This window comes from Poecilia reticulata, chromosome 17 (genome assembly GCF_904066995.2).
Source record: "Poecilia reticulata chromosome 17, P_reticulata-male-v2, whole genome shotgun sequence".
Taxonomy (NCBI): Eukaryota; Metazoa; Chordata; class Actinopteri; order Cyprinodontiformes; family Poeciliidae; genus Poecilia; species Poecilia reticulata.
The window spans coordinates 11,509,433-11,524,221 of NC_088846.1; the positions used below are offsets into that span (position 1 = coordinate 11,509,433).

The 14,789-nt window shown below is 39.3% G+C and overlaps 1 protein-coding gene and 1 long non-coding RNA gene across 2 annotated transcripts in view; both read right to left on the reverse strand.

Annotated features, from left to right (window-relative positions):
- Window positions 1-14,789, reverse strand: part of LOC103479345 (calsyntenin-2-like) — a 160,312-nt gene that overhangs the window by 34,753 nt on the left and 110,770 nt on the right. The window contains exons 6-9 of the mRNA XM_081598634.1: window positions 12,598-12,747; window positions 9,785-9,970; window positions 8,903-9,160; window positions 8,146-8,267 (exon numbers count right to left, since the gene is read on the reverse strand). Of these exons, the coding sequence (XP_081454760.1) occupies window positions 8,146-8,267; window positions 8,903-9,160; window positions 9,785-9,970; window positions 12,598-12,747 (716 nt within the window). The remainder of the gene's footprint in view (window positions 1-8,145; window positions 8,268-8,902; window positions 9,161-9,784; window positions 9,971-12,597; window positions 12,748-14,789) is intronic.
- LOC145548082 (uncharacterized) lies at window positions 4,722-8,138 on the reverse strand. Its single transcript, XR_014084375.1, has 2 exons — window positions 5,013-8,138; window positions 4,722-4,897 (listed from the first exon to the last, which is right to left on the reverse strand). It is a non-coding gene; the product is annotated as an uncharacterized LOC145548082 (long non-coding RNA).

Genomic DNA, 14,789 nt, shown 5'->3' on the forward strand with positions numbered 1-14,789 from the left:
TCACTCCCAGAGAGTGAAACGACTCAAAGGAGCATCTGCACATTATTAAAGTTCCTTTCTCCAACCAGCATAAAAAGCGTTTATGTCTCCTGCTGAAACGAGGCTGATGGATTTAAGGGAAACAGTAAATGGACGGATGGTACACGCTGTCAGTGCATTAGTATGTTGACGACAGGCTGGAGAGGCACACCCAGCATGTACGGTAATCACACAATGAGTTTAAGTGCCTCCACTCTGACACACGAACACTGCCGCTATCCGTCACCCTCAGGTCTGAACACACACACATACGCATACACACACACACACACACACACACACACACACACACACACACACACACACACACACACACACACACACACACACACACACACACACACACACACACACACACACACACACACACGCACGCACACACACACACGCACACACACACACGCACACCCCCCCGCACGCACGCACTGGAAAGTTATTTACATTTTGAAGGATAATAGGAACCGAAGGCAGACAGACTCCTGCTGAGTAGCTAAATGCATCTGGAAAATAGTGACGACAAATCATACAAAAAAAACAAAAAACAATGAAATGTAAATTAAAATCCATTTCGATGCTGTGTTGCCGCAGATAAGTGAGAATATGGTGCCTTTCAAAAAGTATTCATATACCTGTTTCAGCAATTTTTCTGATTAAACTTACAAATGCAAATCTTATTGTTTTTATGTTAATACTATTGGATTCTTAATAGTGAAATGGAAAGAAAATTATATGTGTTTTTTCTTTAAACATTATTTACAAATTAAAACTAGAAATGTGTTAAAAGCCCATTCCGACGGGAATGGGGTTGTGATGTCACACCTCAGCTTTTTCCCTCCCATTATATGGATTAAAATGGGTATTATAACTGTGTAGGACTATGGAAGATCCAGTTTTATCAGATAAGGTCTAAAGTTTATGTGCACTGAGGTAAAGGCCCCAGTATTTACCAAAGGACCGTTTTGATTTGAAACAATGATATACATTTTGTTTTGCTGTCCATCTTATTTCCCTGCACAGAACTGAGAAAAGGGCCGTGGCTTATTCAGCTCAGTTTACATGAAACATGTTGCAAAAAGACTGGAAATGAACTTTTAAGTCCAGACTGAGAGCACTAGAGATGAAGTGTATAAATTGTTATTATTTTTAATAATAGTATTTTAATTGCACTTTAACTACCAATTAAAATGCTGGAGTCCCTTGAAAAAGAGGTTTTTAACTTTAATGGTTAAATAAAGCAAAATAAGATTTGAAGGAAACATAGAAAATTCCTCATTTCAAATTTACTTAGAGAGTTCTTTTGGCCAGCATTTGAAACAGGCAGTGGTAACCATCACTACGGTGCTTCAAAGTGATGCTGATAATAATACATTCCTCCAGAAAGTTGTGGCCGATGCTGCGACTTTAGCCATGTCCTCTAAATGTTGAAACTCCATTAATATCACAAATACACTAACTGTGAAAGCTGTGGGAGACGGACAGGATCTCTTGTTGACCGGAAGCTAATTTGGATCCAATTAAACGTCTTATTTTGCCATGATCACAGGCTCTAGTCTCTTACTGGGGATAAATACAGAAGTCCTTCCCCGAGTTCTCTCTCCACGTTCTCTTTCTTCTGTTTTTCTGTCACTGTGTCTCTCTGATTACCATTTGCAAAAAGAAAAAAAAAACAGTTCAGTGGAACAGACAGGAAACCTCTAACAAGCCCAGAATGCAACACTGTACTGTTCAGCTTTGCAAAACCGCTCAAGCTCAGGACAATTCGATAAGGAATGTGTGAATATCAATGTTCGAGTTCTCAATCATATACAAGTCTAGACTTCATCTAGGCCAGCCTAGCACACGAGTGTACTTTTATTCAAATTATAGTTTTCCTTACAATCATGCAACACGTCTCTGTTATTATCCAAATACAATTGGTGGTTAACCTGAAAATGTACTCATTAAAAACTTCCCAGTTCTTGCAATAACCCTCAGCAAATATCAAACTAGATAACAACAAAGGAAGCAGCTTCTCTATTACATACTTAATTTAAATGCTTTTGCTTAACTTTTAAAAACGTTTAGTACAACCTAAACATCCCGATCCTTGATTAAAGAAAATATCTTTAAATTGATCAGAGGCATTTATTAGTCTCTGCCGAAGGAGATAAAAGCAAATCACTGTTTGCCTAAACACCTTAACACGTCCTGATATCTATTGCAAACAGGGAGAGGATCTCTCCACTCACACAGCGTCACAACTGTCTGCAGCTTCCAATTAATCTCCTGAGAAACAAAGCGAGGGCTTCTAATCAACACGAAGCAGGGAACAATCCACAGTACCACAGGCGTGGTGTTAGCAAGCAGATAAGGCAGATAAAGCTAGATGCGTTACTGACAAGCAGAAAATGTGATGCTGGTCGACTCCCGCACTGTGGCGCTGCCACTAACCACAGACAGAGACGATTAATATAGCAATGGATTTTACAGAGTTTCTGATGAGCACAAATGTTTTATTATTTCAGGCAGTCTGGATGTGAATACTGATCGAATCTGAAGTCGTATTTGTTTCAAAAAGTATATAGCCTCTGGTGGGAAAAACTGGCTCTAAACTCCGACAAACTACAGGGTGGGCCTTAAGTTTCCATACATAGAAAAAGTAAACACTGTATATTGGACAAGCGTTTTTATTTTTGCGGGACTCTGTGTAATCGCTGCACGTCTTGGACCCCTTCGTGGTCGATCTGCAACATTTCCGGTTTCTGGAACTTGCAAATACGTTTAGCCACAGTGCCGTGTGTGTGATGCTCGTTCCATGTTTTCTGTTAAAGTTTGCAACCATGCGACTGCTTCCCGATCCAGCCATCAGTGTAATTTCAGTTCTTTGCTCTTTTGTCAAACGCATCCTCTTGGGTATCTAAAATATAAAGAAATATACATTTTACATTCTCCTATGTATGGAAATGTATAGCCCTACCCTGTGCAGTGCTGGCCACATTTATTAGCCTTCCTGGTAAAGTCCCAAAAATAAATATTTTATTGTGGTAACACTGGAAAAAAAAAAAACTATCCTCACTGGGATAAAAATCCCATGTTAAGAAACAATTTTTTTAAATGAAATTACTGCTTTTACATTTATTTACCTCCCTTAAATTAATTAATTATCCTGGACTTGGTCTGAGAATAGTCACTTAGAGTTTAACGTCAAGTTACTTCTGTTCTTGGCGTAAATATTTATATATGCAGGTGTCTTTAAATGAGAAATGTTAGTTTATTTCAGCTTGTACCCTGTTTTCTGAACCATCGTCTATGTGACTTGAGTCCATGTTTTCAACACGACTTGAAAAAGATTTTCTGATTGAGCAAACATCCTCAGGGCAACTGGACTTGGCTGATCGACTCTCTGGGCTCTGAGAAAGTGGGTTCTGTGTACAAACAGCTGCGATTCGTCCTCCAGCTCATTGACTGAAAAAAGGGAGGAAGATAAGAATCATCTTTGTGCGCGTGCGCAGCCACGCAAAATTCAAATAAGTCGGAGCCTGCGGACGCGTGCTTAAAGGTTTCTGTCAGAAGTGACATTCCTACAGACTGCGGATCAATGTGGCAAATGGGAGCTTCTCTCGCCCTCCCTCCCTCCCTTGCTCTTTGCCAGCCTCCTTTCATCCCGCTCTACCCCACCTCTCCAGGGACGAGAATTGCAAAATCAATAGAGCTAAATGGAGTTGCCACGGAAGCCATTGAGTGTCCTTACTAAGTGCAGCAGCTATAAAACCCCTCACTCCGCTCTCCCCCTGTTTACCACTCTCCTCATTCAACAATCTCCGCTGCTCCTGTCCTGATTATTCCACACAAAGAAATACAGCAGCTCTAATTCATAGGTCACCCCTCGAATTTCAGAAACTCAAGGATAATGATAAGTAGCAGCGGTAAATCACTGGTGAGTCAGACGCAGAATTATTATGTAATAAAACATTTAAAAAAAAGACGTACAGCTAGAGCTCAGTACGTAAGTCACAACATATAATGCTTGCCTTCATTATTCTTTTATGCACTCAGTACAAGTGTCCCTGCAATAAGGGCTGAGTAGCTATGTCTCTGTGGGGAGTTGATAAAAAGGATTGATTCACCGGATTTCTAGGAAATCAGGAAAAATAAAACCTGGACCAAACACAAACCTTTTCATGTGTTTAAATGTATTAATAACAAATATTTAGACAAATTTCAGGACATTTAAGTAGACCAATGAAGCGGTTTTCACCAGCGATAAAAGGAGGTTTTAGAGGAGTGACTGCTGTAAAGTCAGTGATTCAATCCGATTGGCTGGGTTTCCATGGAGAGAACTTTTTTTTTTGTTTTGTTTTTTTGCACCAATTGTAATAACCCGCTTAAAGCGTTTAAAGCGACTGGATCTGGTTTTACCCAATCGGCACCGTTTGGCTCAATTTTGGAGGAAGCTACGATGTGAAGCTTTCCGGAAATGGCATGTAGAGCAAACAATCGTCCCCCACTGCAAAGAGAACAGTGTGAATGGCATATCCAGTGAATAAATTTGTACTGGAAAAGAAAAAGGTTGCATGGCTCCTCTGCCTTATTTCCACCGGAGACTCACAGAAATGGGCTAATTAGCACAAAAAGAAGCTGGATCGTTTTATGTCAGCGACTGACAGCAGCTTGTTTCAAAACACATAAAATAATATCAAAAGTAACAAGCAAGACTTTTTTTTCTTTAATCTTTGAGTACAAAAGAACATACTTCCATGCAATCTGTTAGTGGTCTGGATTAGACATCTTTAAGAAAGTCTCTTAAAGTTTTTTTGTCTTTTTTGTCTCATCGTTTTACTCCAGTCCTTGCCCCTGACCATAACAGCATAGTTTGTGCCTAAACAATGAGGAAAGTGATTAGGTGGAGAACAAAGGGAAAAGTGTCAAGTCTAGTAAAGAAAACATCAACGGGAGGGAAAAAATATTCAAAATTTATGTTTAAAACAACTGACCTAAGAGACGAATCATCCTTCAGTCAATCATCCTCTCTTTGCCAGGTTTTCATAGAACAGCAACATGGAATCACCTGGTTTCTGTTAGAACATTTTATATCTGTCACTATGTTAATAACTCTTGTATTGGTGATGGGTTGAACTAAACAAACGGGAATTAACTTTGTCTTTGTGGAGAAGCTTTCTGCTGACACAACACATCTTTTATCTGACAGTTCATACAAAGGTGGTCTTTCCAAAAGACACACTTTTGTTTGAAAATGTTCATGTTCTGGACTAAAAATAAGTGAAACCATCTTCGGTGTCAAAACAAAAACTTGTGTCGACTTTTAAAACTCTGAAAGGACGAACAGAAACAAATTAAAAGGAAGTCTGAGTCCATAAAACTGGAGATCAAAACTGTTTATGATTAAAATATTTCCGGCACCACCCAGCGCTCTCGATCGTAGTAACTCGTCTTCCGGATGAAGTTTCCGTATCCGACACGATATTCAGCTAGAACATGAGCAAATGAAAACACCCCGTACGGTTCTTACTGTTTGTGTTTGATGTGTGAAATGTAAAAAGTGAAAGTAGTAATATGAGAGAAAGCAAAAAAAAAAAAAAAAACATTTACAGAACAAATGATAAGACAGTAACAGAACAGAGGAGAGGAGTCTGGAGGTTGTTTGCTCAGAAGACTGCATTCTGCTGCTTGGATGGCATTTCTTTGTCACGTTCACCTCCAGAGGCTCCAGGGAAAAGAACAGCAGAATGAGAAAAACACTTTTTAATCTACCTTTGACCTAGATCAAACAAATGCCTGTTTGAATGGTACACAGGAGGAAAAGGCATTTTGCTGAACCAGTGACCTGCAATAAACCTTTCTTGGTGAGAGCGAACAAACACCACGACAGACAGTCCAGAGAATATACACTCTGCTGGTTAACTTCACATGAGAAATATGAATTTTTTAGACCAAAGTAAATAAATAAAAACCAACTTGTAAAAGTATTAATACCCATTGATGCTTTTCTTGTTTTGTGAAATTACAACCACATATTTGGTGAGTCTGAAAACTGTAAACAAAATCCAATGCTATCAACTCTCTTTAAAAGTAACCCAATTTATAAATAGAGTTAAACACTGTAAAATTAAAAATGTAAATCTAGGTTTGCTACATAACATTAATGAGCAAAGAGCAAGCAAGGAACCCAGTAGACAGTTAAGATGTAAAACTGTAGAGAAGCTGAAAGCAGGATTTGGTTTTATAACAATGTTGAAAGCTTTACACACTTCACAGAGCCCCGTTATATCAGACAAAAAAAAAATGGAAAGAGAACGGCGCAGCCACGAAACATGTCATCTACCGAAGCTGATAAGACACGTAAGAAGAGCGTTAATCAGACAATTAACTCTGAAGGAGAGAGACTGTTGTTATTGATTTGCAGAATCATTAACTTCACAAATCTGACCTTTATGAACGAGTGAGAAAAAAAAAATCTACAAGTGTCCAATTTAAACATTGTCACGAGCTCCATGTGGGACACCGCAAACATGTTAGAGAAAGTGTGCCACTCAGATGAGACCGAAATGAAACTCTTTGGGACAAATTACACGTTCTAGGAAAATTTTACCGTGCAACACTATGAAACACTCCTGCTGTGGGAAGGCCCTTCCTCAGCAGGCACAGGAAGATATATATGGAGCTAAATATCCCTGGAAGAAAAACTGTTAGCAGGTTAGCAGACAAATTGACACTGGGGTGGATGTTGACCTTCCTGCAAGATGATGATCCTACAGAAACTTTAATGTAATACTTTAAATCAGCTGTTTTTCTGTATACAAAACCAGTTGTGCACAAAAAATCTCCATTTGATTTGACTAACCTTGAGGTGTTATGCATAGAGAAACTGTAGAAAAATAAACAGATTGCAAAACTGGAAGTAATATGCCCTAAATGCATTGCAGCTACAAATCCATGAAACACTGTTCAAATTTTAATCTGCAAGACAAACTTCGAAAATGATGGATCATTTTGCATCCACTCCACATTATGCATTTTGGTCTATCACATATAATCTTAATAAAATATACACAAGTTTGTTTTTTGTAGAGCACACGTAGCTGCTAATCGTTAATCCAAGGTGAAACTCTGGTCTGCAAAACCTTATCACACAAACAGAAAAGCCAAAAATATATTTCCTACACGTGCATAATAAGCATCCCAAGTAAAACCGAACAAATCAAGTTTTTAGCAGTATTCAAACCATCACACGTAAACAAGTCAAGTAGTAGGAGTATGCAATTGCTGTACAGGAGACTTTATCAACTCGTTTAAAGGTAAATTGTAGAGAATTTATCTGCTCAGTAATTTCTTGGAAAGTTCAAACAAATCTTTAACGTTGGCAGCTCTGCCATGGCGCACCATCCGCTGCGACGACGTGAAGAAACGAAGCCAAAGCGGATGCCAAGTCGGAGGATAAAACTCCAGGAAACTGCCTGCACTGCAACTCCTTTCTTACGCAAGAGAGGCACGGTGCAACATTTGATGGTTTCTTTGTAACCTTCCATAGCAGGTGAGACAACATAATGTGATGCAATGTGCTTTCTCTTAAAAACGGCTCTAGAGAACGGGAACCGAAAGCTCCACTGTGCAGCGGTTCAAAAACGTTCCAGGTAAATGAAAGATAGCAGCGATCTGCTGCTGGGAGAGCCATTAACCAGAGCTAAATAGACTTTCCACTCTTGACGTGTGTATGTGTGTGTTTGTGTGTTTTAACTTATAGCGTGGGGGTGTCTGCTGCTCTCTTATCTCCCGCCGGGAGAGGAAGAAAGTGATGGAAGGCCTCTGGTAATTAGAGGGGAAAGCGTTTCCCTTCACTACACAAATAGCGATAGCCCTTCACTTGCTGAAGAGAATCACCCCTGGTTTGAGTTTGCAGTCAGATGGGGCGCAGACAAGCCCACACACACACACGCATGCACGCATGCACACACTCACACACACACACACACACACACGCACACCCACCCACACACACACACACACACACACACACACACACACGCATCCCCTCACCCCCCCACACACACACACACGCACACACACACACACGCACGCCAACTCACACTTCTCACACACCCTCCTCACCTGCTCCAGCTTCCAGTGGAACTCAGCGGGTCGGAAAGTGTCAATCTGCGTGAAATCTCTCCTGAGCAGGAACACCAGGCGGCAGTTGTGAACATACAGAGAGTAGTGGTGGCGGTTCATCTCTGCACGCACACAGCACACGTGGGAAACAATCATTATGTGCAAAGTAAAACGGGATGCATGCTCATTTTCTGAATCCTCAAGAAAACAAGTCCTCCAAATGAACACTGGAGCTCTTTTTCACTTGACGACTTCTTTACAGTGAAGCCTGGCTAAGAGATCATTAAACGCTTTCAGAAGAGGAGTTTATTTTTCAGAACTCCCCAGTGATTAGCCAATGCTTGTTCTTGTATGTCAGAAAAATAATCAACTTTTTGTGGAAAAAAAAGAGAGCAAGCTTTGCTTTCAAGTTCAAAAACACCCATTTGTAAGCAAATAAGCCATCTGTTAGAAAATTCAGATGGTCTGCGATGTCTAAACGTTTAATTATGTGTTTTAAGCTGTAGCATCCAGATATGAAGAAGGCAGAGAAGTTGCAGAGGACTTCTGCTTAAGTATTGCATTCAGAGCCTAATTATTCAATCTTTTTATAAGGTATTTTAATTATGTTATACTTGGATGCCTCTAATAACAGAGAGGGGAAACACTGAGCCCTTAGGGGAAAAAAAACTGACCTAAATTTAAGAAAAGGTATATGCAGATATTGATGTCATATCAAGCTTCAACACCTGAGCGTAATGCGAGAGGATTTCCCCACCTGTCTTGTCAGAGTTGCACAGTATGGTTTCCTTCTCGGCTCTAAGTCCCGGACTCGGCCCGTGTTTCATCCACGTTGCTACGGTGAACTGGTCCGTCAGGTTCTGGGGCACCACGTGGTCCGGAACATTTGCAGCCTGGCGCCCATCAAACCTGTAGATGAGGTCGCTCTCGCGCCCGCTGTCGGTGAGGAGGGACGCGGTCCAGTTTGTGGCGGGGCTCGGAGCAGGAAGGAGGTCGGTGCTGCCCGAGGCTGCCCCTGGATGCGCCGGTCAGAAAACATTGGCTATTAATCAGAGAAGCACTCGAAAAGTCCACGGCGTCCCTGTAGAATCTGTTGCTCAGGTGGGAGAATCTGTCTTAAGGACTAAAATGGGGGGAAAAAATAAAATAAATCAGGTATTTTTGGGAGATTAGCAAGATTATTGAGTCCCTTAGAGAAAACCCCATCTGCTACTTGTAGAAGATACAGTGACGTTTATGTTGGTTATGTGAACAAGTTCATGAGGTACAAATACCTTTGCAAGGTACTGTTCAGCATGTTCCTGGATAAAAATGGATCAAATAAATGTCACATTTAATGAAAGTTTGACATTAATTTGGGAAGTTTACTTATTATTATTATTATTATTTATTTTTTTTTAAAGATCCCTTTAAATAATGTGCAAGATTGAAATACTAGGTTGGAAATCAGTCTATTACCCTACTCAGAAGGTTAAGATGTCAGGAGGTAATTTTATATCTGAATTAAAATTTTATGCAGTCTTAGTTCTTGGCTATCAAAAAGCTCACCTCTATTTAATTAGAACATTCTCACTTATTTCTGTATAACAATCCATCCTCTCTACTCTTTTTTTTCCGTGTTCTTTGTATTTTTCCTTACCACAAAGTTTCTGCAGAGACTTTTCAGAGTAGGTTTCACGGTCGCAGCCCTTTCCGATGTGATTCGTCTGCAGCTCCACCATGGCCTTCACACCTGACAGCGGGCCGCCGCATGTCTCCAGGTGCATCTTGGGAAAGAGCTGCTTGCTTCCGGTCCCCGGCTCGTAGTCCACTCGCTTGTTCCAGCCTAAAAGTACGACGAAGACAAGAAAAGTTTGTGCATATTTGGTTTCATGCACACAGCCTTCAGCCTTAGAAACGAACGGCTTGTTCCTCCTTGATATTTGAAGAATTTTCAGGGGAAGATTTTTATTTATTATTTGCTCAAATTGAATGATGAAATGACTCAACTGCTAATAAGATTGTGACGCTAAAAGGGCTGTAAAATGTTTGCTTTCTATTGCCAGCTGGACAGCCAGCTTTTTTATCACCAAGTTGTTGAGGCTTTTATTCAGTGTGTACCAAAATGCCTCCATTGGGGCCAGTGGAAGAGACCCAACATGCTGATGTTGCTGTGTGCTTGTCACATCGTCAATGATATCAAGTCTCCTGAGAAAATTACCGAGAAAAACAGACTGTGATTAGGACGGCGGCGAGAGACGACGTGGATCTCACGTCAGTGTGAGGGAGACTTCACGGAACTGCAGCTGCAGAAGCACTGCTGACTTTTGCACATGAGAAAATAGGTTGCAGAGGGGAGTAGAGCTTTAAATGCATCGTTGCTTTATGTTTTATTCATGGTTTTAAGCTAGCAGAGGTTAATGGTTTTGCATTATGCTTCGCATGGGTTAATGGTTTTGCTTTATAGCCACTTTTATGGGACCAAATTTGAAGAAATGATGCAACTTTTATAAGGATGCTAGCATAAAGAAAGGATTTTAAGTGTTAGGTGATGTTTCGAGTTAAATATTCTTGGATCTTAGAAAACCTGGAAAGAAATGACTTTGGTTTATACGGCTGCTTTCATCGCTTCTTCTGTAAAACTAGATTGACTTTTGACTTTAGACATTACTTTCTGACTATCTTTTTTATACCCGTGTCTCTTAAAGGATATGTTAACCTGCATGTTATGAAGGATCAGCGCTTAAAACTAATTTATGCACATCCATGAGTATGCACTCCTGTTTGGTCACATCTGTCTCATCCACAACTACAAATTAAAGATTTTTCCTAACAAAATGATGTGTTTCATTTTGTATAACACATAATTATGAGCTTGAGCCAGTTGATAGACTCGTCTGGACTGCTTTTACCATAATATAATGTGAATTACAGTAGCCGCTGCTCTGCTGGCTTCCTCTTTATGCGGGAGGAAGAGTTACAGCACCTATTCAAAACAATTCATGAGCTATAAATACAATCATAAATTTCAGTGATTCGACAAAAAGTGCTGTATAATTGTGTAGTGGAAGTAAAACACCTTTGAAATTGTTTTCCAAAGACACAATCAGCAAAGTGTGACATTAATTAATGTCACACTTTGCTGACATTAATATATTGTATATTAATTGTATATTAATGTCAGCAAACTTCAGTATATTGACTCACACCTGAGTCAATATACTGAAGTTATAGCTGCAAGTCTGACAGAGTGTGTCTTGAACAGCTTTGCAAAATTGAACATTTCCTCCAATTCAAGTCAAATAAATCAAATTTGATTTAGAGCATCTGAGAGTAATCTGCAGTAATTTCTAAACCTCATGGACAAAAATAAGTCTCATTACAAAGACCTGACTAAAATGTTTTGAAACCATGTTGCTTCTATATTTACATTTATATCATAAATATGTAGTGCTTTGTGTTGGTTTAAACTCGACTTCAAGGTTGCAATGTTCAAAAGTTTAATAACATCTGCATGGTAGAGAACTCTACAATTCATTTTGAATATTAAAGTTTGAAGTGTTGCTTGGATCAACAAAAATGGAAATTTTAGAGAAATAGTTTTTTTTCTGATGTTCTTTTCTTAAGCCACATTGATTACAAACACCAAACTGATTAATTTCTCTTTTGTCTCACTTGCTGTTAGTTGTAAGCACCTTAAATTGTTCACACAATTGAAATATAATCAATACTGCTAATGGCTTAATTGAATGATTTCAACAATTTGAACAAATAAATGCAATAAAACTTGACAAAAAAATCGACACGAGGTTCTGACTATTGGTTTGAAGGCTGTTAACTTTGAGCTGCACCAAAGTCAGAACTTCGTAGCACATTAATTTCTAAGACGATAAAATGAGTAAAATATCTCCACCCAGACTAGTTTTTCTTTCATTAAGGTAATAAAAAACAGCCGTCACGCTTGATTTATCGCTGGAACTTTGTTTTGTTTCTCTTGTAATCTGTTCATTTAACCTCTTCCTTCACCTCCTTCTCTCTCTCTCTCTCTCTCTCTCTCTCTCTCTCTCTCTCTCTCTCTCTCTCTCTCACTCTCACATTCCTCCATGAGCTCGGTTCCTGAGCTGCTGTCAGAGCAGACAGGTGAAGCAGCAGGGGAGATGGGCTGAACTGAATGCCAAGCTGTTGGCATGTTAAAGAAGAAGAAGAAAAAAGGACCGGTCTGGTCAGCTCTCCCTCCTGAGGTTTGTGTCAGGTCCTTTGATTTCCTTCAGAGACATTCAGTATAAAATGAGAGAGAAGTTCCTGAACAAAGCAGAGTCTGCCCATAAGACTGCTCTGAATTGCAATCTTCAACTTTGAATGCATCGGCTACATTTAGGTGCCTGAAAGCAATGTATAAACACCAGTCGGTGAGTTTCTGTTGAGGGTTTCAAGGCAAGACATCATGTGTGCAATTCAGTGGTTGTTTCTGACCTTGCCATCCGGGTTTGCACACAGGCTTGACTTCAATGTGAACCGCCACATCCTCTTTTGCTTTCTTCTGACCGCAGTCAAAGGCAGACACCATAATCCTGTAACTCTGCTGCTTTTCATAACTCAGTCGCTCCGTGTTTCTGATGTTACCTACGGGGAGAAACGAAAACAAAGAGAAAGAAAAAGGGATTATTCCTCAGCTGAGGAAACTACAATTATATGCCGAGTTAAAAAAAAAAAAAAAGGAAAGCAAACTGGAACTGAAAGGAAAATAACTTTTAGCCTGATGTCACAGTTGAGTGAACTTCTATTGCACTGAAAAATAAACAACCTCCCTGTGAAAATTTTGTATAAAGCAGGATGGACAGATTGTCTTTTTCAGTCTGCATAAAAGCAACAAATGACTTTAGACTAATGTCACTAGTGCAGCCAAATGTTACTGAATTCAAAAAGCAATGGAACAAAACATGAGCTCTTCATTGTTACATATTCATGTTTATGTGGCCATGTTTTAAAGCCACACAGGAGGCTTATCAAGGCTTAAATGTGGCCGATTTTCTCTCTTTCTCTGTGAACGTTCCCCATTTTCAGTCATGTTTGTGTAAAAGTTAAAATTCAACATTATCACATAGTGACAGAGAGAGATATGAGATTTAAAACACTTTTCTGGCCCGTTTTTTTCTCCACTTTTATACTCTCTAAATCTCTAAAGAAATGGCAGCGTAAGTAACCTTATTAAAAAATAAAACAGCTCAAGCCTAAAGGTGTGGTTCCTCTGCAGGAAACTTTTCCAGGAACCCAGGAAACATTCCTGAGGGGAAATCTAATTTTATGGATGAATCCTAAACTAAATGCACAGCGTTGTAGAAGGAGGATGCAAAAATATTCCTTACTGGTTCGAGATTCTCATCATTCTCACCAGTTTATATGTTCTATTGCTTATTAGGATTTTTGTAGTCAGCAGCCACTGATGCCGCTTTTCATATAGTTTGCATTTGAATACACTGATAAAAATCCACCAACTTCAGTGAAAATATTTAGTTAAAACAAGCACATACTCTCACCATCAGCGTCTCAACGGAGACAAAAAAAAAAAAAAGAGAGTACCGCTCTCATTAAAGCCTTTTAAAGTGTGGACGGCTAATGTCATGATTATTTTATAGTGTTTATTTTCTGGAGTACAGATTAAAAGAAATCACAACTGTCCAGGATCGTTGATCATTCAGCAATACTGAGTTGTTGCACTACTGCACGTCTGTGTTGTTACCGTTTCAACGAGACACACATCTCACAGGCTTTAATTATTAAAGATCAGCAGATTGTTACAAACTTCCTCTGAGCTAGAAATTATTTTTAATGCGGTTTCAAAGCTTAATTGCCGTGAAACCGTCATAAACCGACTGTAGATGTTGCCATCCCAATCAGACCTCTCCGTATCTTTCCTTTGGTTTTCCAGCACACAATGTCAAGATGGGGCGTAATTAATTTGAAAATCAATCCAAGTACAGATTTCCACACAGTTTGGAGTGGCAGTCTGTGGCTTTCAAACCATAATCACTGTGAGACAATCTGAAATTGATGCTGCCTCGGTCTGATTTCACAGCCTTTAAAGCCACTCTGGATCGTGTCGAGAGTCTTCAGCGTCAGAGGATATAATCCAAGAAAATGGCCTGGTCGTAATCTCCGCTGTTGAAATGCACACAACAAATGACTGAGGTTGACAGAAAGGTTGCGGGAGTTAAGTTTGGGCAAAATCTTTCAGAAGCCAATAGTAATGATCTTCCGTAAAAGTCTGCTTAGATAGATATGCTTCAAAATATATCTTGGATCTTGCCATGAATATTATAACAACAATTGTTTAGACATTCTAAAAAATAAAGAAAGAGAAACACAAGAACAAACATTCTCTACTACTGGCTATTTGTTTAGTTCATTATGCATTAAACTTAACCTAAATCCAACTAGTCATTTCTAGGACATGTCGTGCATTTTAACTTTTATTTTTAAAAAAATGTCTACATTTTTAATCCTTTTATTTATTTATTTTCCAGGGATTTTATGAAGCCAGTTTGGCTTGAGCTCAGATATCATTTTTTGGTTTTCTTGCAAACCCAGGACATGTTTAGTTTAGTTTTTTTATAGCAACACTGAAAATATCATTGCTGTCTCTATCTAAAGGCTTGATGGTACAA